Source organism: Phyllobates terribilis, unplaced genomic scaffold (genome assembly GCF_046119375.1).
Source record: "Phyllobates terribilis strain yellow unplaced genomic scaffold, ASM4611937v1 Scaffold_9__5_contigs__length_417890890, whole genome shotgun sequence".
Lineage (NCBI taxonomy): Eukaryota > Metazoa > Chordata > Amphibia > Anura > Dendrobatidae > Phyllobates > Phyllobates terribilis.
In genome coordinates, this window is record NW_027362769.1 from 150,755,786 (window position 1) to 150,778,799 (window position 23,014).

Below are 23,014 nucleotides of genomic sequence, written 5' to 3' on the forward strand. Positions count from 1 at the left end.
TTAGTCCATCTATACTGACCTCCATCAGGTTGCAAATTGAATATTATTTTTTTCTGCATCTAACCCAGCCAATAGTTTTGGCCTAATACCACAGTTTGGCCACTCAGCTCTGCTCGGTTACCATCCATTGTTTTTTTGTGCAAACAACTCCAGAGTTGTGAATTAGTTAACCACCAAAATGAGTGGAAAAAGGCCTGCTGCTGGTGGAAAGGGGAATAGGCGTGTTGGGAAGGGGAAAAAAGGTTGTGTCCGTGGGGTAGGTGTTAAAGCAACAGTAACATCTGCAGAAGAAAGACCATCTTCCAGCCAAACTAAAATGTCTACTTCTTTTAGCGGACAATGTGATAAGATCCCTTTCTTACGGCCACGCCAATCGCTACAAATTCCAGATGAGGCACAAAAACAGCAGGTGCTTCAACGGATATCAAGTGCTCCTTTAAGTGGGCTCTCCTCCACATCAACTTCAACATCACAAATACTCCAGTCCTCAAAGGTGTCACCCAAATCGCACTTGCTTCCTCACAGCTCCCAAATCTCCAGCTGCCCGTCTGAGTATGAGGTAGAACAGATGGTTGAGTCTGCAGAGCTGTTTACTCATACTATAGCCTGGGAATCAGAGGTCGACTCCAGCGCTTCTGTGAATCCAGACGAGGAAATGATCTGAACTGATGCCCAGAATCTTTATGAGTCGGATCCAGGACCAGACGCAGAAGGTTCTGACCATAATGTAGACCCTCATTCCCAAACTGTAACTCCTGTTGGTGGAGACAATGAGGAAGGCGATGATAAGACTCAAATACCTGATTGGAGCGACAACTTTAGTTTTTTGTCAGGGCAGGAACAGGTTGGCTCTGAGGACGACGGGTGTGATAACGCACAGGGTGATGATGATGAGGTTGGAGATCCCACTTACTGTCAACCCACAGTCAGCCAAGAGATGAGGTCAGCAGAGGAGGTGGAGGAAGATGCTAGTGACGACGAGGTCAGGTTGCGCCTTCCTGGACAGAGACGTAGTACTGGAAGCACGTCAACAACTGCATCCTCAAACACAACTCTGCCTCTCACCACAAGTCGTGGTGGCTCTTCAGGTCGCATGGGTGCTAAGCCTTGCATAGCCTGGGCATTTTTTCAGATCGATAAAGATGACCCAACTCGTGTTATCTGTAACATTTGTCAGCAAAAGCTAAGTAGAGGCCAAAAAATACATAGTTTGAGTACTTCATGCATGAACCGGCACATGGACATGAAGCATAAGTTGCAGTGGGAAGCTCAGTGTGCTACAATGCGGCCTAGCCGGCCGGGCCAACCGCCGTCTGCCATATCTTTTGCATCCGCGGCCTCTTCATCCTCTGTGACTGGGGGGACAGCAGTCACACCTGTTTTGGGGCGCAGACCTGCCACCTCTTTACCCGCAACAGCCAGCGTGATTGGCAGGTCATCATTTTCTTTGGAGGTGGTAACACCAGCTGGTGTTGAGCGCTGTCCGACATCGATAGCACCACCTTTGGATGAAGGCAACCTAACATGTCCGCCTGCATCTTCCTCACAGACCGGCAGTTTGCCGGGGACACCCTTATCAACCCCGTCTAAGCACAATAGCCAGCCCTCGGTCCCTCAGATGTGGACAAGTAAAAGACCATTTCCTCCTAGCCATGAGAAAGCTAAGAGGTTGAATTTCACCATCTGCAAGCTGTTGGCTACAGAAATGCTGCCTTTCCGCCTGGTGGACACAGAGGATTTTCGAAACCTTATGTCCGTCGCAGTGCCCCAGTACCAGATGCCCAGTCGGCACTACTTCTCAAAGAAAGATGTGCCTGTGCTCCACCAGCATGTCGCACACAACATCACCGCTTCTTTGAGAAACTCTGTGTGTGACAGGGTGCATTTCACCACAGACACTTGGACGAGTAGGCATGGACAGGGGCGTTACATGTCGCTGACTGGGCACTGGGTAACTATGGTGACAGCAGGACAAGGGGCTGCTGTCCAAGTCTTGCCGTCCCCACGAGTTGTGAGTCAATCCTCTTTATGTCAAAGTTCCTCCACTGCTTCTGCCTCCTCAACCTCCTCTCGGTCTTCCACCTGCACCCAAAGCCTGTCTGGTCATGCCACAAGCTTTCTAACTGCGCAGAAGGGATCCTGCACACCTCCTTACTATGCTGGCAGTAGGGCTCAACATCATCAGGCGGTTTTTACTTTGAAATGTCTGGGAAATGTGAGTCACACAGCTGAGGAGTTGTGGTCAGCTCTGGAGAACCAATTTCATGAATGGCTGTCTCCACTGGACCTGAAACCAGGGAAGGCCGTGTGCGACAATGCTGCAAACCTGGGTGCGGCCCTTCGCCGGGGCAATGTCACACACGTGCCTTGTATGGCTCACGTGTTGAACCTGGTTGTCCAGCAATTTTTAGCCCACTATCCCAGACTAGATGGCCTTCTGCAGAGGGCACGGTCGCTGTGTGCTCACTTCCGCCGTTCGCATCCCGCAGCTCAGCGACTTACATCTCTACAGAAGTCGTTGGGCCTGCCACTTCACCGGCTAAAATGCGATGTGCCTACCCGGTGGAATTCAACTCTGCACATGTTGCAGCGACTGTGGCAGCACCGACAAGCCCTGGTGGAATACGTTCTGACGTATAGCCTGGGCCAACGAGATCCAGAGGTGGGGCAAATCACGCTGGAGGAGTGGTCTCAGATCAGGGACCTATGCACCCTTCTGCACAGTTTTGAAATGGCGATGAAGATGTTTAGTGCTGACGATGCCATTATCAGCATGACTATTCCGGTGATTTACATGCTGGAGCACATGTTAAACAGAATTCGGAGTCAGGTGGTGGCACAAGAGGAGGTGGAGGAAGTAGAGGAGGAGGAGTTGTATGCGGAAGGGCTAACATCTGCAAGGTCCAGACGGTCGGCAGCACCAAGGCGGCAGGCATGTGAGGGTGGGGAAGATGGTTTTACCAGGGCGCATGTTAGCAGCCAAACTAGTGAGGAAGGTGCAGGAGCCCAGGAAGAAGTGGAGGACGAACTGATGGAAGACTCATCAGATGAGGGAGACCTTGATCACATTTCTGTTGTGCGAGGTTAGGGGGAGAGGACAGAGGAAGGAAGCATGATTGTTACCTCGCCACCAACACAACAGGGACTTGGTGCTCCTGGATGCGCAACACACATGAGTGCCTTCTTGCTGCACTACCTGCAACATGACCCTCGAATTGTGAGAATTAGAAATAATCCTGACTACTGGGTTGCCACACTGTTAGATCCCCGGTACAAAAGTAAATTTGCCGAAATTATTCCTGCCATAGAAAGGGATGCACGCATGCAGGAGTATCAGCAGAGACTGTTGCAGAATCTTACATGTGCTTTTCCACAAAACACCAGTGGTGCACATAGTGAATCTCACAGTTCCAACTTGCCAACCGTGGGACCGTCAAGTGTTCAGCACTCAAACCGTAACAGAACCACAGTATCTGCTGGTAACATCATTTTTGCGGAATCATTTCACCACTTTTTTAGCCCATCCTTTGCAAGGCCACAGGAGACAAGAAGTCTGACAAATAGTCAACGCCTAGAGACGATGGTACAGGAGTATCTCCAAGTAAACATTGAAGCCACGACTGTGTCACTGGACCCTTGCTCTTTTTGGGCTTCCAATCTGGATAGATGGCCGGAGCTAGCCACTTACGCCTTGGAGATCTTGTCATGCCCCGCAGCCAGCGTTCTGTCTGAACGTGTGTTCAGCGCTGCTGGTGGTGTGCTGACAGATAAGCGCACGCGGCTCTCCACTGATAATGTAGACAGACTCACGTTCATAAAGATGAACAAATCATGGATCCGAAACGACTTTTCTACCCCTGTGTCATCCTGGGGAGAGTAAAAGCTTGATGATTGGTTAAAATCACCCTACCAACCGTTTTAAGCTTTCAAATTACTAATCATGTTTATCTGTATCTTGACTGGAAAATAATTTGGGCTTTGTAGCAGTGTGCAGCACTGATCCTATTAGGCCATCTATAATAAGCTCCACCAGATTTAAAATTAAAAATAATTTTTAGCTGCATCTAGCCCGGAAAATAATTTTGGGGCTCCGAGATGCGCAAGACACATAAGTGCCTTCTTGCTGCACTACCTGCAGCATGACCCTCATATTGTCAGAATTCGAAGTAATCATGACTACTGGGTTGCCACACTCTTAGATCCCCCAAACTTTTCGATCAACCTTTTCATTTTAATAAAGACCAAAAAAATGGTCATTTTTGAAATTATAAGCATTAGCAGGTTGTTAGAAACTGAAATCAAACAGTTTTCAACTCAAAACTTTATTCTAGGTGATGTTACATTTTCACATAGGACCCCTTGTTCGAAAGGAGCTTCTGAACTCTCTCGTCCATTGAATTTGTCAGGTTTTGGATGGTTTCTGCTTCAATTGTTTTGCATGAGGACAGAATACCCTCCCAGAGCTGTTGCTTAGATGTGAACTGCCTCCCGCCATCATAGACACTCCTTTTAATGATGCTCCAAAGGTTCTGAATGGGGTAGAGGTCAGCGGAGCATGGGGGTCACACCATAAGTTTGTCCCCTTTTATGCCCATATCAGCCAGAGATGCAGATGTTTTATGTGCAGCATGAGATGGTGCATTATCATGCAGAAAAATGATCTTGCTGTGAAATACACGGTTCTTCTTCTTGAACCATGGCAGGAAGTGCTGTTTGAGAAAATCCACATACATTATGGAGTTCATCTTTAGCGCCTTCAGGGATCCTAAAGGGGCCGACAATCTCTCTCCCCATGATTCCAGCCCAAAACATTACTCCACCTCCTCCTTGTTGGCGCTGTAGCCGTGTTTGCGTGGGGTGTCCATCAACCAGCCATCCTCCACTCCATCCATCTGGACCATCGAGCGCTGCACGGCACTCATCCGTGAACAAAACAGTTTTGAAATCAGTCTTCATGTAATGTTTGGCCCACTGGAGCCGTTTCTGCTTGTGTGAAGTGGATAGAGGAGGTCGACAGGATGGCATATGCACAGCTGCAAACCTCTGAAGGACCCTGCATCTTGTTGTTCGGGGGACGTTGGAGGCACAAGCAGCTTCAAAAACTTGTCTGCTGCTATGACAAGGCTTTTTTGCCGCTGCTCTTTCAACCTGACGTAATTGCCTGTAGGAAAGAGTCCTCAATTTGCCCTTATCAGCACGCACACGTGTGTACTGTGAATCAGCTACATACTTCTTGATTGCCAAGACACTTCATCCTGATTATCGCACAATGTTGATTGTAGTCATGCCTTGACCTAAACACTCCACAATTTGTTGCTTCTCAGCAGCCGACACATCCTTTTTCTTTCCCATTTTGGCAGAAAATGTAGGCTGCTTAATAATGTGAGAGAGCCTTCTTAAGTAGTCTTGCCTTTCATTGGACACACCTGCCAAACTAATTAGCACAGGTGTCTGCAATTGCTTACAGTGATATAAAGAGCCCTGACACACATCACCATCAATGAGTTTAACTGACAAACAAATTCTTCCCTTATCACTCCTAAACACTTTTTGCATAATAATTTGGAACACAGTGTACATGTGCTTTTCCACAAAACACCAGTGGTTCACGTAGTGAATCTTACAGTTCTAACTTGCCAACCGTGGTCTGTATGGAATTGTTCAATAAAGGGCCCAAAATTAAGATAACATAGATGGGAGAGGTCTCTATGAATAGGAATTCCTAAGTATTTGATACCCTGTGAGGGCCAGGCAAAGGGAAAGTTGGACTGGATGGAATCCTATATGGATTTGGGGAGGGAGACATCGAGGGCCTCAGACTTCGCTGCATTGATTTCAAAATTTTACCATGTAACAAAGTGATCTATTTCAGCCATAACAGCAGGGATGGATATATGTGATTGAGTGATATATACTAGGACATCATCAGCAAATAGAGAGCACTTGTACTCGGTGCCTCCCACCTCAATCCACCTAATATTGGGGTTATGGCGAATTGATGAGAGCAGGTGCTCCGTCACTAGGATGTATAAGAGAAGGGACAGAGGACATCCCTGCCTTGTCCCATTGGTGATTGTGAAAGGTGATGAAAATGTTCTGACGCACCCCCTGGGCCTTGGGACACCCGGAGCCGGACCCTTTTTAGTGGATGCTGGTGGTTGTAGTCTTCGTGGCGGCGACCCGGTTCCGTGGCTCAGGGTGGTCAAACCAGTGGCGGAACTATTTATGTGGTTTTGATGTTTAAATGTCCGACTACGCCACCCGTGGATTGCGGTCAGAGTGAACCGCCGCTACAGGGCAGACCGCTGAGGCTGGTGTTGTGGGTGCAGCAGAGCGTAGCATAACTCCCCACGGGAGGAGTATAGCCTCAGGGCAGTGTATGCGGAGGATGGGGGTGATGGTGCAGGGCAGCAGCAGTAACGACACGGAGTCAGTGATGCAGTCCAGGGCCTTTACTCACAGTTCTTATTATCCAGACCACGTCTGCAGGTAACGGCTGCCCACGTCGTACTGTGCTCACCAGGTGAGGGGCTCAGACAACTCCCAGATAACTTTGGAGCACTTCACAGGACCCCCTTTGTGTGTCCTTTGTCTGGCCTTTCTTACCAACACTTCTGTCCGGCTGCCTCGGGCCTCCTCTTGGTAAACTTGGCGCCAGTTTCCCTGACCCTATGTGGTGCCTTCCTAGCGGGTGTAGCGAGGGGCTGCGCCACATAAAATGTCAGAGCCTCCGGTTTCTAGCTGAGGGTCGTTTCCTGCCTCCACTAGTTCGGGGACCGGTCTCCCCCTTTGGCCTGACCCCTCCACGCAGGTGGATTCGGGAGTGCGGTGGCGACTCGCCCGTCCGCACCCCTGGGATCCCTTCATTCCTCGTTCCTGGAGCCTTCTCCGCTCCTCTTCCTTCCTTCTCCCTCTTCCAGGCCTGGGCCTCTGTTACTAGGCCCGCCTCCGGAGCAGAGCTCATGCAGAGCCCCTGCTCCCTGCCACTTCTGCTCAGACTTCTCTGCACTGAACTAAGATGGTGCCCACCTTTTATACTCCCTTCTCAATGCACCCAGGAACTGCTTCCTCCCTGCTCCTGCACTACAGGGTTCCCCTTCCTCAGTGTTCCCTCCCCCCACTCCAGCCAGGGACAGGGACTGTCGTGCCCATCTCAGGGGCATATTGGTCGCCCTGCCCCACGGCAATGTGGTGTAATGCATGCAGGTGTCGGGTCCTGATCCACACTCCATCCTTACCTGAGAGTGAGATATCACACCTCTGGGTGAGGTGCAATACGTCTGTAGCAACCGAGCCCTCAGGGTGCTACAGTTCCATTTATCTTCAGCCTAGGTGACGTATTGCGATACAGGGCCGTGATTTTGGCTATAAAAGGGTCCCCTAGACCCCTACCCCAAGCTTTTTAAGAGAATCATATATGGCGTGCCAGGAGACTCTATGGAATGCTTTCTCAGCATCCAACGAGAGTATCTAATTACAAATTTTTAACTGCATCTAGCCCAGGAAATACTTTGTGCCTAGTAGCAGTGTCTGCTAGTCAGCGGATTATCCCGGCTGTTAAGCAAGCTACACCACCTGTAGTTTAGACACTTAATTTTTTCAAAGGAAATGCTTCGGGACCATGGGATACTTAGTGAAGAGCATCAGGAGGCACCCCAAGGCATAGGGGCTGGGACTGGCAGTAGGATGCCTTGCGGTGGACAGCCGAGCTCGATCCTTATAAAAGCTTTTTAACTGCAGCAGCTTTAGTGGACGCTACTGGAGCTGGAATTACCGCGGCTGCTGGCATGAGACTTGCCCTCCAATAGATCCTTGTAAATGGATTTAAAGTGTATTCATTCAAATTAGAGAGACAATTTAAATTAAAAAGCTTAGAGCTGCCTCCACCACAGGGGGGCTCGCTCGACCCACCAGTGGACAGGCACCAGTATTGGGAGAGGGGGGCTGGCCGTCAGGGTTCACCGCGGCTCTGGCACAAACCCGGCGACACGGAGGTGGCACGGGCAGGAGCGGACTGGCCGTGTCGGCTTCTCACTTTTTGGATTTTAGAAGGGCATGACATGCCTATATCTGTGTCTCCCCCTCCGTTTACTCCTCCACCTCTTTTATTTTCGCATGACTATATGTACTTGTCACTTTTCCATGTGTTAGTTATGTCTTCTGAGCAGTTTGTCAGCTTTTGGACACCTTTGAAGGTGTTTTCTATGTGTTTCTATGTGTTTTTGTTTGCCTGCCATTGGTTTTAACGGTGTTCGAAGGTGTTCGACGAACAGTTCGACGAACAGTTCGGCGAACACACGGGTGTTCGACGAACCGAACCGAACTCGAACATTACGGGGGTGACTCAACACTAATCTACAGTACCTCTGAAAAAATATTTGGGCTTCTAGCTGTGTGTGGGACTTGTTCAATTAGTCCATCTATACTGACCTCCATCAGGTTGCAAATTAAAAATAATTTTTATCTGCATCTAGCTCTGAAAAAATATTTGGCCTTCTAGCAGTGTGTGGAACTTTCTCTATTTGTCCATCTATACTGACCTCCATCAGGTTGCAAATTAAAAATAATTTTTATCTGCATCTACCTCTGAAAAAATATTTGGGCTTCTAGCTGTGTGTGGGACTTGTTCTATTAATCCATCTATACAGACATCCATCAGGTTGCAAACTGAATATAATTTTTTTCTGCATCTAGCTCTGAAAAAATATTTGGCCTTCTAGCAGTGTGTGGGACTTTCTCTATTAGTCCATCTATACTGACCTCCATCAGGTTGCAAACTGAATATATTTTTTTTCTGCATCTACCTCTGAAAAAATATTTGGGCTTCTAGCTGTGTGTGGGACTTGTTCTATTAGTCCATCTATACTGACCTCCATCAGGTTGCAAATTGAAAATAATTTTTTTCTGCATCTAACCCAGCCAATAGTTTTGGCCTAATACCACAGTTTGGCCACTCAGCTCTTCTCGGTTCCCATCCATTGTTTTTTTGTGCAAACAACTCCAGAGTTGTGAATTAGTTAACCACCAAAATGAGTGGAAAAAGGCCTGCTGCTGGTGGAAAGGGGAATAGGCGTGTTGGGAAGGGGAAAAAAGGTTGTGTCCGTGGGGTAGGTGTTAAAGCAACAGTAACATCTGCAGAAGAAAGACCATCTTCCAGCCAAACTAAAATGTCTACTTCTTTTAGCGGACAATGTGATAAAATCCCTTTCTTACGGCCACGCCAATCGCTACAAATTCCAGATGAGGCACAAAAACAGCAGGTGCTTCAACGGATATCAAGTGCTCCTTTAAGTGGGCTCTCCTCCACATCAACTTCAACATCACAAATACTCCAGTCCTCAAAGGTGTCACCCCAATCGCACTTGCTTCCTCACAGCTCCCAAATCTCCAGCTGCCCGTCTGAGTATGAGGTAGAACAGATGGTTGAGTCTGCAGAGCGGTTTACTCATACTATAGCCTGGGAATCAGAGGTCGACTCCAGCGCTTCTGTGAATCCAGACGAGGAAATGATCTGCACTGATACCCAGAATCTTTATGAGTCGGATCCAGGACCAGACGCAGAAGGTTCTGACCATAATGTAGACCCTCATTCCCAAACTGTAACTCCTGTTGGTGGAGACAATGAGGAAGACGATGATAAGACTCAAATACCTGATTGGAGCGACAACTTTAGTTTTTTGTCAGGGCAGGAACAGGTTGGCTCTGAGGACGACGGGTGTGATAACGCACAGGGTGATGATGATGAGGTTGGAGATCCCACTTACTGTCAACCCACAGTCAGCCAAGAGATGAGGTCAGCAGAGGAGGTGGAGGAAGATGCTAGTGACGACGAGGTCAGGTTGCGCCTTCCTGGACAGAGACGTAGTACTGGAAGCACGTCAACAACTGCATCCTCAAACACAACTCTGCCTCTCACCACAAGTCGTGGTGGCTCTTCAGGTCGCATGGGTGCTAAGCCTTGCATAGCCTGGGCATTTTTTCAGATCGATAAAGATGACCCAACTCGTGTTATCTGTAACATTTGTCGGCAAAAGCTAAGTAGAGGCCAAAAAATACATAGTTTGAGTACTTCATGCATGAACCGGCACATGGACATGAAGCATAAGTTGCAGTGGGAAGCTCAGTGTGCTACAATGCGGCCTAGCCGGCCGGGCCAACCGCCGTCTGCCATATCTTGTGCATCCGCGGCCTCTTCATCCTCTGTGACTGGGGGGACAGCAGTCACACCTGTTTTGGGGCGCAGACCTGCCACCTCTTTACCCGCAACAGCCAGCGTGATTGGCAGGTCATCATTTTCTTTGGAGGTGGTAACACCAGCTGGTGTTGAGCGCTGTCCGACATCGATAGCACCACCTTTGGATCAAGGCAACCTAACATGTCCGCCTGCATCTTCCTCACAGACCGGCAGTTTGCCGGGGACACCCTTATCAACCCCGTCTAAGCACAATAGCCAGCCCTCGGTCCCTCAGATGTGGACAAGTAAAAGACCATTTCCTCCTAGCCATGAGAAAGCTAAGAGGTTGAATTTCACCATCTGCAAGCTCTTGGCTACAGAAATGCTGCCTTTCCGCCTGGTGGACACAGAGGATTTTCGAGACCTTATGTCCGTCGCAGTGCCCCAGTACCAGATGCCCAGTCGGCACTACTTCTCAAAGAAAGGTGTGCCTGTGCTCCACCAGCATGTCGCACACAACATCACCACTTCTTTGAGAAACTCTGTGTGTGACAGGGTGCATTTCACCACAGACACTTGGACGAGTAGGCATGGACAGGGGCATTACATGTCGCTGACTGGGCACTGGGTAACTATGGTGACAGCAGGACAAGGGGCTGCTGTCCAAGTCTTGCCGTCCCCACGAGTTGTGCGTCAATCCTCTTTATGTCAAAGTTCCTCCACTGCTTCTGCCTCCTCAACCTCCTCTCGGTCTTCCACCTGCACCCAAAGCCTGTCTGGTCATGCCATAAGCTTTCTAACTGCGCAGAAGGGATCCTGCACACCTCCTTACTATGCTGGCAGTAGGGCTCAACGTCATCAGGCGGTTTTTACATTGAAATGTCTGGGAAATGTGAGTCACACAGCTGAGGAGTTGTGGTCAGCTCTGGAGAACCAATTTCATGAATGGTTGTCTCCACTGGACCTGAAACCAGGGAAGGCCGTGTGCGACAATGCTGCAAACCTGGGTGCGGCCCTTCGCCGGGGCAATGTCACACACGTGCCTTGTATGGCTCACGTGTTGAACCTGGTTGTCCAGCAATTTTTAGCCCACTATCCCAGACTAGATGGCCTTCTGCAGAGGGCACGGTCGCTGTGTGCTCACTTCCGCCGTTCGCATCCCGCAGCTCAGCGACTTACATCTCTACAGAAGTCGTTGGGCCTGCCACTTCACCGGCTAAAATGCTATGTGCCTACCCGGTGGAATTCAACTCTGCACATGTTGCAGCGACTGTGGCAGCACCGACAAGCCCTGGTGCAATACGTTCTGACGTATAGCCTGGGCCAACGAGATCCAGAGGTGGGGCAAATCACGCTGGAGGAGTGGTCTCAGATCAGGGACCTATGCACCCTTCTGCACAGTTTTGAAATGGCGACGAAGATGTTTAGTGCTGACGATGCCATTATCAGCATGACTATTCCGGTGATTTACATGCTGGAGCACATGTTAAACAGAATTCGGAGTCAGGTGGTGGCACAAGAGGAGGTGGAGGAAGTAGAGGAGGAGGAGTTGTATGCGGAAGGGCTAACATCTGCAAGGTCCAGACGGTCGGCAGCACCAAGGAGGCAGGCATGTGAGGGTGGGGGAGATGGTTTTACCAGGGCGCATGGTAGCAGCCAAACTAGTGAGGAAGGTGCAGGAGCCCAGGAAGAAGTGGAGGACGAACTGATGGAAGACTCATCAGATGAGGGAGACCTTGATCACATTTCTGTTGTGCGAGGTTGGGGGGAGAGGACAGAGGAAGGAAGCATGATTGTTACCTCGCCACCAACACAACAGGGACTTGGTGCTCCTGGATGCGCAACACACATGAGTGCCTTCTTGCTGCACTACCTGCAACATGACCCTCGAATTGTGAGAATTAGAAATAATCCTGACTACTGGGTTGCCACACTGTTAGATCCCCGGTACAAAAGTAAATTTGCAGAAATTATTCCTGCCATAGAAAGGGATGCACGCATGCAGGAGTATCAGCAGAGACTGTTGCAGAATCTTACATGTGCTTTTCCACAAAATACCAGTGGTGCACGTAGTGAATCTCACAGTTCCAACTTGCCAACCGTGGGACCGTCAAGTGTTCAGCACTCAAACCGTAACAGAACCACAGTATCTGCTGGTAACATCAATTTTGCGGAATCATTTCACCACTTTTTTAGCCCATCCTTTGCAAGGCCACAGGAGACAAGAAGTCTGACACATAGTCAACGCCTAGAGACGATGGTACAGGAGTATCTTCAAGTAAACATTGAAGCCATGACTGTGTCACTGGACCCTTGCTCTTTTTGGGCTTCCAATCTGGATAAATGGCCGGAGCTAGCCACTTACGCCTTGGAGATCTTGTCATGCCCCGCAGCCAGCGTTCTGTCTGAACGTGTGTTCAGCGCTGCTGGTGGTGTGCTGACAGATAAGCGCACGCGGCTCTCCACTGATAATGTAGACAGACTCACGTTCATAAAGATGAACAAATCATGGATCCGAAACGACTTTTCTACCCCTGTGTCATCCTGGGGAGAGTAAAAGCTTGATGATTGGTTAAAATCACCCTACCAACCGTTTTAAGCTTTCAAATTACTAATCATGTTTATCTGTATCTTGGCTGGAAAATAATTTGGGCTTTGTAGCAGTATGCAGCACTGATTCTATTAGGCCATCTATAATAAGCTCCACCAGATTTAAAATTACTAATCACGTTTATCTGTATCTTGACTGGAAAATAATTTGGGCTTTGTAGCAGTGTGCAGCACTGATCCTATTAGGCCATCTATACTAAAGCTTCACCAGATTTAAAATTAATAATAATTTTTAGCTGCATCTAGCCCGGAAAATAATTTTGGGGCTCCGAGATGCGCAAGACACATAAGTGCCTTCTTGCTGCACTGCCTGCAGCATGACCCTCATATTGTCAGAATTCGAAGTAATCATGACTACTGGGTTGCCACACTCTTAGATCCCCCAAACTTTTCGATCAACCTTTTCATTTTAATAAAGACCAAAAAAATGGTCATTTTTGAAATGATAAGCATTAGCAGGTTGTTAGAAACTGAAATCAAACAGTTTTCAACTCAAAACTTTATTCTAGGTGATGTTACATTTTCACATAGGACCCCTTGTTCGAAAGGAGCTTCTGAACTCTCTCGTCCATTGAATTTGTCAGGTTTTGGATGGTTTCTGCTTCAATTGTTTTGCATGAGGACAGAATACCCTCCCAGAGCTGTTGCTTAGATGTGAACTGCCTCCCGCCATCATAGACACTCCTTTTAATGATGCTCCAAAGGTTCTGAATGGGGTAGAGGTCAGGGGAGCATGGGGGTCACACCATAAGTTTGTCCCCTTTTATGCCCATATCAGCCAGAGATGCAGATGTTTTATGTGCAGCATGAGATGGTGCATTATCATGCATGAAAATGATCTTGCTGTGAAATACACGGTTCTTCTTCTTGAACCATGGCAGGAAGTGCTGTTTGAGAAAATCCACATACATTATGGAGTTCATCTTTAGCGCCTTCAGGGATCCTAAAGGGGCCGACAATCTCTCTCCCCATGATTCCAGCCCAAAACATTACTCAACCTCCTCCTTGTTGGCGCTGTAGCCGTGTTTGCGTGGGGTGTCCATCAACCAGCCATCCTCCACTCCATCCATCTGGACCATCGAGCGCTGCACGGCACTCATCCGTGAACAAAACAGTTTTGAAATCAGTCTTCATGTAATGTTTGGCCCACTGGAGCCGTTTCTGCTTGTGTGAAGTGGATAGAGGAGGTCGACAGGATGGCGTATGCACAGCTGCAAACCTCTGAAGGACCCTGCATCTTGTTGTTTGGGGGACGTTGGAGGCACCAGCAGCTTCAAAAACTTGTCTGCTGCTATGACAAGGCTTTTTTGCCGCTGCTCTTTCAACCTGACGTAATTGCCTGTAGGAAAGAGTCCTCAATTTGCCCTTATCAGCACGCACACGTGTGTACTGTGAATCAGCTACATACTTCTTGATTGCCAAGACACTTCATCCTGATCATCGCACAATGTTGATTGTAGTCATGCCTTGACCTAAACACTCCACAATTTGTTGCTTCTCAGCAGCCAACACATCCTTTTTCTTTCCCATTTTGGCAGAAAATGTAGGCTGCTTAATAATGTGAGACAGCCTTCTTAAGTAGTCTTGCCTTTCATTGGACACACCTGCCAAACTAATTAGCACAGGTGTCTGCAATTGCTTACAGTGATATAAAGAGCCCTGACACACATCACCATCAATGAGTTTAACTGACAAACAAACAAATTCTTCCCTTATCACTCCTAAACACTTTTTGCATAATAATTTGGAACACAGTGTACATGTGCTTTTCCACAAAACACCAGTGGTTCACGTAGTGAATCTTACAGTTCTAACTTGCCAACCGTGGTCTGTATGGAGTTGTTCAATAAAGGGCCCAAAATTAAGATAACATAGATGGGAGAGGTCTCTATGAATAGGAATTCCTAAGTATTTGATACCCTGTGAGGGCCAGGCAAAGGGAAAGTTGGACTGGATGGAATCCTATATGGATTTGGGGAGGGAGACATCGAGGGCCTCAGACTTCGCTGCATTGATTTTAAAATTTGACCATGTAACAAAGTGATCTATTTCAGCCATAACAGCATGGATGGATATATGTGATTGAGTGATATATACTAGGACATCATCAGCAAATAGAGAGCACTTGTACTCGGTGCCTCCCACCTCAATCCACCTAATATTGGGGTTATGGCGAATTGATGAGAGCAGGTGCTCCGTCACTAGGATGTATAAGAGAGGGGACAGAGAACATCCCTGCCTTGTCCCATTGGTGATTGTGAAAGGTGATGAAAATGTTCTGACGCGCCCCCTGGGCCTTGGGACACCCGGAGCCGGACCCTTTTTGGTGGATGCTGGTGGTTGTAGTCTCCGTGGCGGCGACCCGGTTCCGTGGCTCAGGGCGGTCAAACCAGTGGCGGAACTATTTATGTGGTTTTGATGTTTAAATGTCCGACTACGCCACCCGTGGATTGCGGTCAGAGTGAACCGCCGCTACAGGGCAGACCGCTGAGGCTGGTGTTGTGGGTGCAGCAGAGCGTAGCATAACTCCCCACGGGAGGAGTATAGCCTCAGGGCAGTGTATGCGGAGGATGGGGGTGATGGTGCAGGGCAGCAGCAGTAACGACACGGAGTCAGTGATGCAGTCCAGGGCCTTTACTCACAGTTCTTATTATCCAGACCAAGTCTGCAGGTAACGGCTGCCCACGTCGTACTGTGCTCACCAGGTGAGGGGCTCAGACAACTCCCAGATAACTTTGGAGCGCTTCACAGGACCCCCTTTGTGTGTCCTTTGTCTGGCCTTTCTTACCAACCCTTCTGTCCGGCTGCCTCGGGCCTCCTCTTGGTAAACTTGGCGCCAGTTTCCCTGACCCTATGTGGTGCCTTCCTAGCGGGTGTAGCGAGGGGCTGCGCCACATAAAATGTCACAGCCTCCTGTTTCTAGCTGAGGGTCGTTTCCTGCCTCCACTAGTTTCGGGGACCGGTCTCCCCCTTTGGCCTGACCCCTCCACGCAGGTGGATTCGGGCGTGCGTTGGCGACTCGCCCGTCCGCACCCCTGGGATCCCTTCGTTCCTCGTTCCTGGAGCCTTCTCCGCTCCTCTTCCTTCCTTCTCCCTCTTCCAGGCCTGGGCCTCTGTTACTAGGCCCGCCTCCGGAGCAGAGCTCATGCAGAGCCCCTGCTCCCTGCCACTTCTGCTCAGACTTCTCTGCACTGAACTAAGATGGTGCCCACCTTTTATACTCCCTTCTCAATGCACCCAGGAACTGCTTCCTCCCTGCTCCTGCACTACAGGGTTCCCCTTCCTCAGTGTTCCCTCCCCCCACTCCAGCCAGGGACAGGGACTGTCGTGCCCATCTCAGGGGCATATTGGTCGCCCTGCCCCACGGCAATGTAGTGTAATGCATGCAGGTGTCGGGTCCTGATCCACACTACATCCTTACCTGAGAGTGAGATATCACACCTCTGGGTGAGGTGCAATACCTCTGTAGCAACCGAGCCCTCAGGGTGCTACAGTTCCATTTATCTTCAGCCTAGGTGACGTATTGCGATACAGGGCCGTGATTTTGGCTATAAAAGGGTCCCCTAGACCACTACCCCAAGCTTTTTAAGAGAATCATATATGGCGTGCCAGGAGACTCTATGGAATGCTTTCTCAGCATCCAAAGAGAGTATTTAATTACAAATTTTTAACTGCATCTAGCCCAGGAAATACTTTGTGCCTAGTAGCAGTGTCTGCTAGTCAGCGGATTATCCCGGCTGTTAAGCAAGCTACACCACCTGTAGTTTGGACACTTAATTTTTTCAAAGGAAATGCTTCGGGACCACGGGATACTCAGTGAAGAGCATCAGGAGGCACCCCAAGGCATAGGGGCTGGGACTGGCAGTAGGATGCCTTGCGGTGGACAGCCGAGCTCGATCCTTATAAAAGCTTTTTAACTGCAGCATCTTTAGTGGACTCTACTGGAGCTGGAATTACGCGGCTGCTGGCATGAGACTTGCCCTCCAATAGATCCTTGTAAATGGATTTAAAGTGTATTCATTCAAATTAGAGAGACAATTTAAAATAAAAAGCTTAGAGCTGCCTCCACCACAGGGGGGCTCGCTCGACCCACCAGCGGACAGGCACCAGTATTGGGAGAGGGGGGCTGGCCGTCAGGGTTCACCGCGGCTCTGGCACAAACCCGGCGACGCGGAGGTGGCACGGGCAGGAGCGGACTGAACGTGTCGGCTTCTCACTTTTTGGATTTTAGAAGGGCATGACATGCCTATATCTGTGTCTCCCCCTCCTTTTACTCCTCCACCTCTTTTCTTTTCGCATGACTATATGTACTTGTCACTTTTCCATGTGTTAGTTGTGTCTTCTGAGCAGTTTGTCAGCTTTTGGACACCTTTGAAGGTGTTTTCTATGTGTTTCTATGTGTTTTTGTTTGCCTGCCATTGGTTTTAACGGTGTTCGAAGGTGTTCGACGAACAGTTCGACGAACACACGGGTGTTCGACGAACCGAACCGAATTCGAACACTACGGGGGTGGCTCAACACTACCCGCTAGTAAGGTCCAAAGTAGAGAAGAAATTAGCTGATTTTAGAGCTGCTAAAGACTCCTCTATCCTAGGTAGCGGATACGCATCTTTATGGGTGATACGATTGATTTGTCTATAGTCCACGCACATTCTCATGGTACCGTCTTTCTTTTTCACCAAAACTAAGGGAGCTGCCCAGGGGCTATAGCTATCTCTAATGACCCCAGCTTCTTTCATTTCTCTCAGCATACCCTTAGCGTTCTGATAATGTGCAGGGGGTACAGGCCTGTGTCTCTCTTTTATTGGTGGGTGGCTCCCCGTGGGGATATGGTGTTCTATCCCTTTTACTCTGCCTAAGTCTAGCGGGTGCTTACTAAAAATTCTCTCGTACTCCTGAACCACCCGGTAGACTCCTTGTTTTTGGTGCAGGGGAGTGGAGTCAGCACCCACATGGAGTTTCTGGCACCAGTCCTCCTTTTGTTTCTGGGAGCCATTACCCTCCGCCTGTGGAGATGGAGGCAACGGTTCCACGGCCCTGATAGCTTTGTGCTCAACAGCAAACAGTTTGGCAAGTGTAGCGTACCTGGGTAGGTGCACCTCCCTCTCCCCAATGTTGAGAATGCGAACGGGCACCCTCCCATGACGGACATCAACCACCCCCCGGGCTGTCAAAATGGTGGGCCTGCTGTCTGAGTACACGGGTTCTACCATGGCTTGGTAGTCTCTGCCTCTCAACCTGATTGCAGTCCGACACCAGATCATCATTTCACTTTTGGGAGGCATGGAAATGGGGAATGGGTCACTCATTCTTACGCTACCGATCTCACCACCAGACAGTTCTACCTGCTGCCGTCTCATCAGGGCTCTTATCTCTTTCTGGAGGACCCTCTTTTGGCCACCTGCTGTATATTACATTAGTACCCACAGTTATTTTAGGGTGATTTTCACAACAGTCAATGTCCTCAATGATCACTCCCTGTGCCGGCAGTTCCACCTTACCAATCTTGATGGTCATCTCTCTGAACCCCACCTGCGGCACGGGTTGGCCATTGCTGGCAATGATGCTTAAGTCATCGTCTGGGTAGCGGGTTATGTCAGCGTCACTCCAGTACCGCTTGAAAAGTACGTAGGGGATGGTAGTCACTTGAGACCCGGTGTCCAGCAGTGCACTCATGGGGATACCGTCCAGCACTACGGGTAAGACCGGGCGTCCTCCCACGTACTTATCACTCCAATTAGACGGGCCTGATGACCTTATGCCTGGGGGTTGGCCCTCTGCCCCAGTTCGGACCCATTTAAAGTACAGTACCTTGCTATGTGTCCTGGCTGACTGCAACGGAGGCAAATGGGCTGTCCATCCTCAGCGTAGCGGTCAGCGGGCCTCCCTCTGAACGGCGGGATCCTCCTCTGTCGACGCCATGGGACATCCTCCGGACTGGAAGCCAGCTCGATTGGTCTTGACGGTTCCACCTGCAACGACTGTACGGTCCTGGTTAATGCAGCCACACTCTTTGTTAGCTCCTGGACCTGATGGTGCAGGTCTACAGGCTGGGATGGATTTAGGGCCTGTGCATCAGCCCCCACAAGGTCTGCAGGGTAGGGCGCTGCCCCCTGGTGGTAAGTGATGGCAGGGTGCCGGGAAGCTACAGCGCCACCTGCTGCGGGTTCTCTGAGCACCCGGATGGCCCGATCCTTGAACTGCGCAAAAGTCAAATCGGGGTTCTGTAGGGCCATGAGGCGCAGCTGGGTTCTGTGGGCGCTGGACAGCAGACCTTCTATGAACTGGTCAGTCAGCAGTTTATCAGAGTCCTGCACGCTACCAGGGTCAGCTTGTTTGATAGCTCTCAGGGCTTCTAGCAGGTTCAAGGCATAGTCTCTGATACTATCCTGGGCCCGCTGCTTACAGCCATAGAACCGCATTTTTATTTCTGCTGAGGTACGGGTATCAAAGGTACTCCGCAGCCAGGTCAGAATGTCCTTTACTGTCTTTTTCTCTTCATCTGACCATGATTTCACTTCCCGCTGGGCTGCATCGGTGAGCTGCCCCGTCAGAATGCTCACTTTCTGTTCTTCTGTCAGGGGATAAACTTTGAACAAACTGTGCAGTCTTTCCCTAAAGTCAATTAAGGTATGGGATTCCCCTGAGTATTGGGGCAGCCAGGCTGCTCCGGGGATGTAGGGCATGGAGAACGGCATCACCGCCGCTGCAGCCCCGCTGGTTGTAGAAGGCCCCTCCGTGTCCGTCATCTCCCCCCCCCCCCCAGTTAAGCGTGGCCTACCTTCCGACGATCCTCTTCTGTAGGCCGCGGCTCCGCTGGTGCTGCTCCGTGTGAGGACCTTGCGTCGCGTCCTGGTGACGTCAGCGTCGCTCTCTCTCCCTTCCAGGACCTTGCACAGCGTCGGTGCGTAGGGCGGGGCTTCAAGTCTCGCGCGCTTTGGACGTCCACGCCCCTCTTCTTCCCGCGCGGCGTCCTGAAGATGGCGTCTGATGGTGAGAAAACGGCTGAAGATGGCGGGAGACGGCTGAAAACGGCGGGAAACGGCTCCGGATGGCGGGAAACTTCTTTTTAAGGTACGTGTACAGTCTTTTTCAGGCACGCAATATCCGTTTGTGGCGGGTTGGTCACAATCCAGCCAACTACGCCAAAGCTGACTCGCCCCCTGGGCTGTGGGGCACTCGAGACCGGACTTCAGGGCAATGCTGGGAGTAGTAGTGGCGACCCGGTCCCGTGGCTCATGGTGGTCAAACCAGTGGTAGTCTATGATGTGTTTTAGGTAATGTCCGACTACACCACCCGTGGATTGCGGTCAGGGAGGACCGCCGCTGCAAGGCAGACCGTGGAGGCTGGTGTTGGGGATGCAGCAGGGAATAGTACAACTCCCCACAGGAGGAGTGTAGCCTCAGGGCAGTGTGATAGGATGCTGGGGGTGATGGTGCATGCGCAGCAGTAACCACACTGAGTCCAATAATGCAGTCCAGGGTCTTTTACTGATCTTAGCATAGACCCAACAGGAGTACAGGGTAGGAATGGACCTGGGTGTCTGAGGGCATTCGGGCGAGCTCCGCTGGTCAGGGTGAGTGGGTAGGCCTACCGTTCTTTCTCTGCCCTTGCTGACTATCTCCCCCTTTAGTGGTATGATAGCCCACGTCCCTGAGCTTGCCGTGTACTACGCCTGTATGGCTAGCAACTCGGGCCTTAGGTACCTGTAGCTTCTCCGTGCTGTACCGGTCCCTCTGTGTGGCGGAACCTCCAGGCTTCTTGGCCAAGGGACCTGAAATCCCTTGCGGGTTGGTTTTCTGCTGCAGGGCTTGCAACCCTGACAGCCTCGGACCCCAGTGTCCGGTATGTAGTTTCTCTCTGCCAGGACCGGCTCTCGTCGCCTCTGTCTCTGGCTTTCTGCTCCTCCTTTGCCTCCTGGACTCCTCAGCTGCGGCTGACCTGTCCCTCTCTTCTGGGAACCCTTCTGGATACTTCAGAAGTGGGTACTGGTCTCTCTAACCCTGCCCTCAATACCAGTTTTTATAGGGGCAGCCTGCTCCCCCTACTGGCCTGGGACAGGAGGTGCGGCATGCAAATGGTCCATGACCAGACAACCTCCCTCCTGCTCTCAGACACAGCCTTACAAGTTTGTGGCATCCAGGCCTGGGGTGACACAGTTGCCTTTTCCTTGAGCTGGAAATCTATTCATCTTGCTCCCCATATCTATGTGTCTACTAGCTGGGCTCAGTCTCTCAGCCCTTATCCACATGCATGTCATTTGAAAAAAGGTAAGGTTTTAAATATTAGAGTTAGGACTGTCCCAAATAGGGTCACCGTGACGAGGTGGGATAATGTTAACTAAGTACCCTACATTATTTTCATGCACTATTGCTGTTTATTTATTTATTGCAGGTTATTTGCATATTTGTTTCTGTCTTTGTTTTTTTTATACAGTTAAAGAGGTTGAGGTGGACAGATAAAAAGTATCATTATACTCATACCTAAACGTGCACATTCTTCCTTTACTTTATCACCCGCTGCACTTTGAATGGATTTATTTACACCTGGAAGTAAAAAGCATTGATATTTTACAATTTTACTGTACATGATGCAAACCTACAAAAAATAAAAAAAAACGTCCACTGTCAAGTAAAACATAGTCAGAGTAGGGGTCTGTTTAACCAATGACCACAGTGGTGTCCTGTAGGGGCAGGTTTCTCTGAGAAGGAGTTAAAGGGAACATGTTGGGTCTGGTCTTATTACCAACCTAAACCACAATCACCTAAAAATATTTCCAAACATGACGCTGTGTGTTTTTTTCAGATGCAGCTAAAAAAAATTAAAATTAGTTTTGAAATTCTGTGCACCTTTAGCCTCCATGTGTATAATGTGCCTTCCTGTACTGCGCATGCCTGACATTACAGCGCAACCGCGCATGCAGGAGCCTGGTGGTGACAACGGTCAGGGAGTGTCAATCAAGACCGGAGAGAGGGGGTCGGGCAAGTGCGCCTTCACGTGAACACCCACTTGACACTTTATAGGTCATTAGAATACAACAGGCACCATTAAAGATAAAAATAAAAAATGATTACTTTTTATGTATATGATAAAACAGACAGGCGCAGGTTTGGAAAGGTTGTTAGGTCATCTATTACGGCATGTTTGCAGTTTAGGGTGGCAAAATATCCTGACAGGTACTCTTTAAAGAGGGCTTGTCAACAATTCAAAAGCGTTCAGTTTATTTTCATTATTTTATTCCCAGTGTTCCCCTGAGTAATCCATCATTATTATTTTTTTAATCTGCCTTACGGTTCCAGAGATACGAACCTTTTTATTTAGTGCAAATTTTCATAGTCTTTTCAAAGGGGCGTGGCTCACATGGTAATTATGTAGAACAGTCAAAAGACACACCCTAGAGGATCCTGTGAGCCACGCCCCCTTGTAAAGACCGTAAAATTCACCATAAAGTATAAAAGCTCATATTTCTGGAACCATATAGCAGATTTAAAAAAAAAAAAATAACAAGTGGCATACTCAGGAAAGAAGAGGAGCAGCGAGAATAAAATAAGAGCAAAAACTGGCCACTTTTGAGCCGCTGACAGATCCTCTATAAATAGGAATTACTTTCTGACACCACTAGGGAGAGCACAATGTACACTGTTTTATTATAGAATTCAGTTGGAGTTGTATAATTCCCTGTACTATGAGCGCCCCCTTATGGTTACGGATAAATGGGATTTTATAATATTAAACTATGGCTGAGTGAAGGGAAACAAGGGATTTAGCTCTAACCTATATAAATAATTTGGGTCATTAAGAAAATTACCACTATTTGTGAGTCCTCAGTGGTTGATACCTTTTAATGGCTAACTGAAAAAATGGTAACAAATTGCAAACTTTCAAGACTACTCAGGTCTCTTCATCAGGCTAGTATACCACAAAATCTGAAGAGTCACATATTTATACACAACAGGGCACAAGAATAATGCAATAGATGAGACAAGTGACGTGAAGCAGAACTATGAGTATGGGAGGTGGGAGAAAGAGTTGTGGCTGTAAATATTGGAACAGTTCATAGGTAAGGAGCGTGAAAGTTTTATTGTCCGGTGATTGAAGTCTGGTCCAGGGTTCTGATGCCCCCACAGGTCTGAGGAGCACATTCCTTAGTTGATGTAGAATGACATAAAAAGTAGTCTCGAAAGCTTGCAATTTGTTACCATCTTTTCAGTTAGCCATTAAAAGGTACC

At 49.1% G+C, this 23,014-nt stretch overlaps 1 protein-coding gene across 2 annotated transcripts in view; it reads right to left on the reverse strand.

Annotated features, from left to right (window-relative positions):
• LOC141160888 (protein mono-ADP-ribosyltransferase PARP15-like) overlaps positions 1–23,014 on the reverse strand; it is a 71,751-nt gene that overhangs the window by 44,582 nt on the left and 4,155 nt on the right. For both annotated transcript variants that reach the window (XM_073645693.1, XM_073645692.1), the window contains exon 3: positions 21,269–21,331. In XM_073645693.1, coding sequence (XP_073501794.1) covers positions 21,269–21,331 — 63 coding nt within the window. The remainder of the gene's footprint in view (positions 1–21,268; positions 21,332–23,014) is intronic.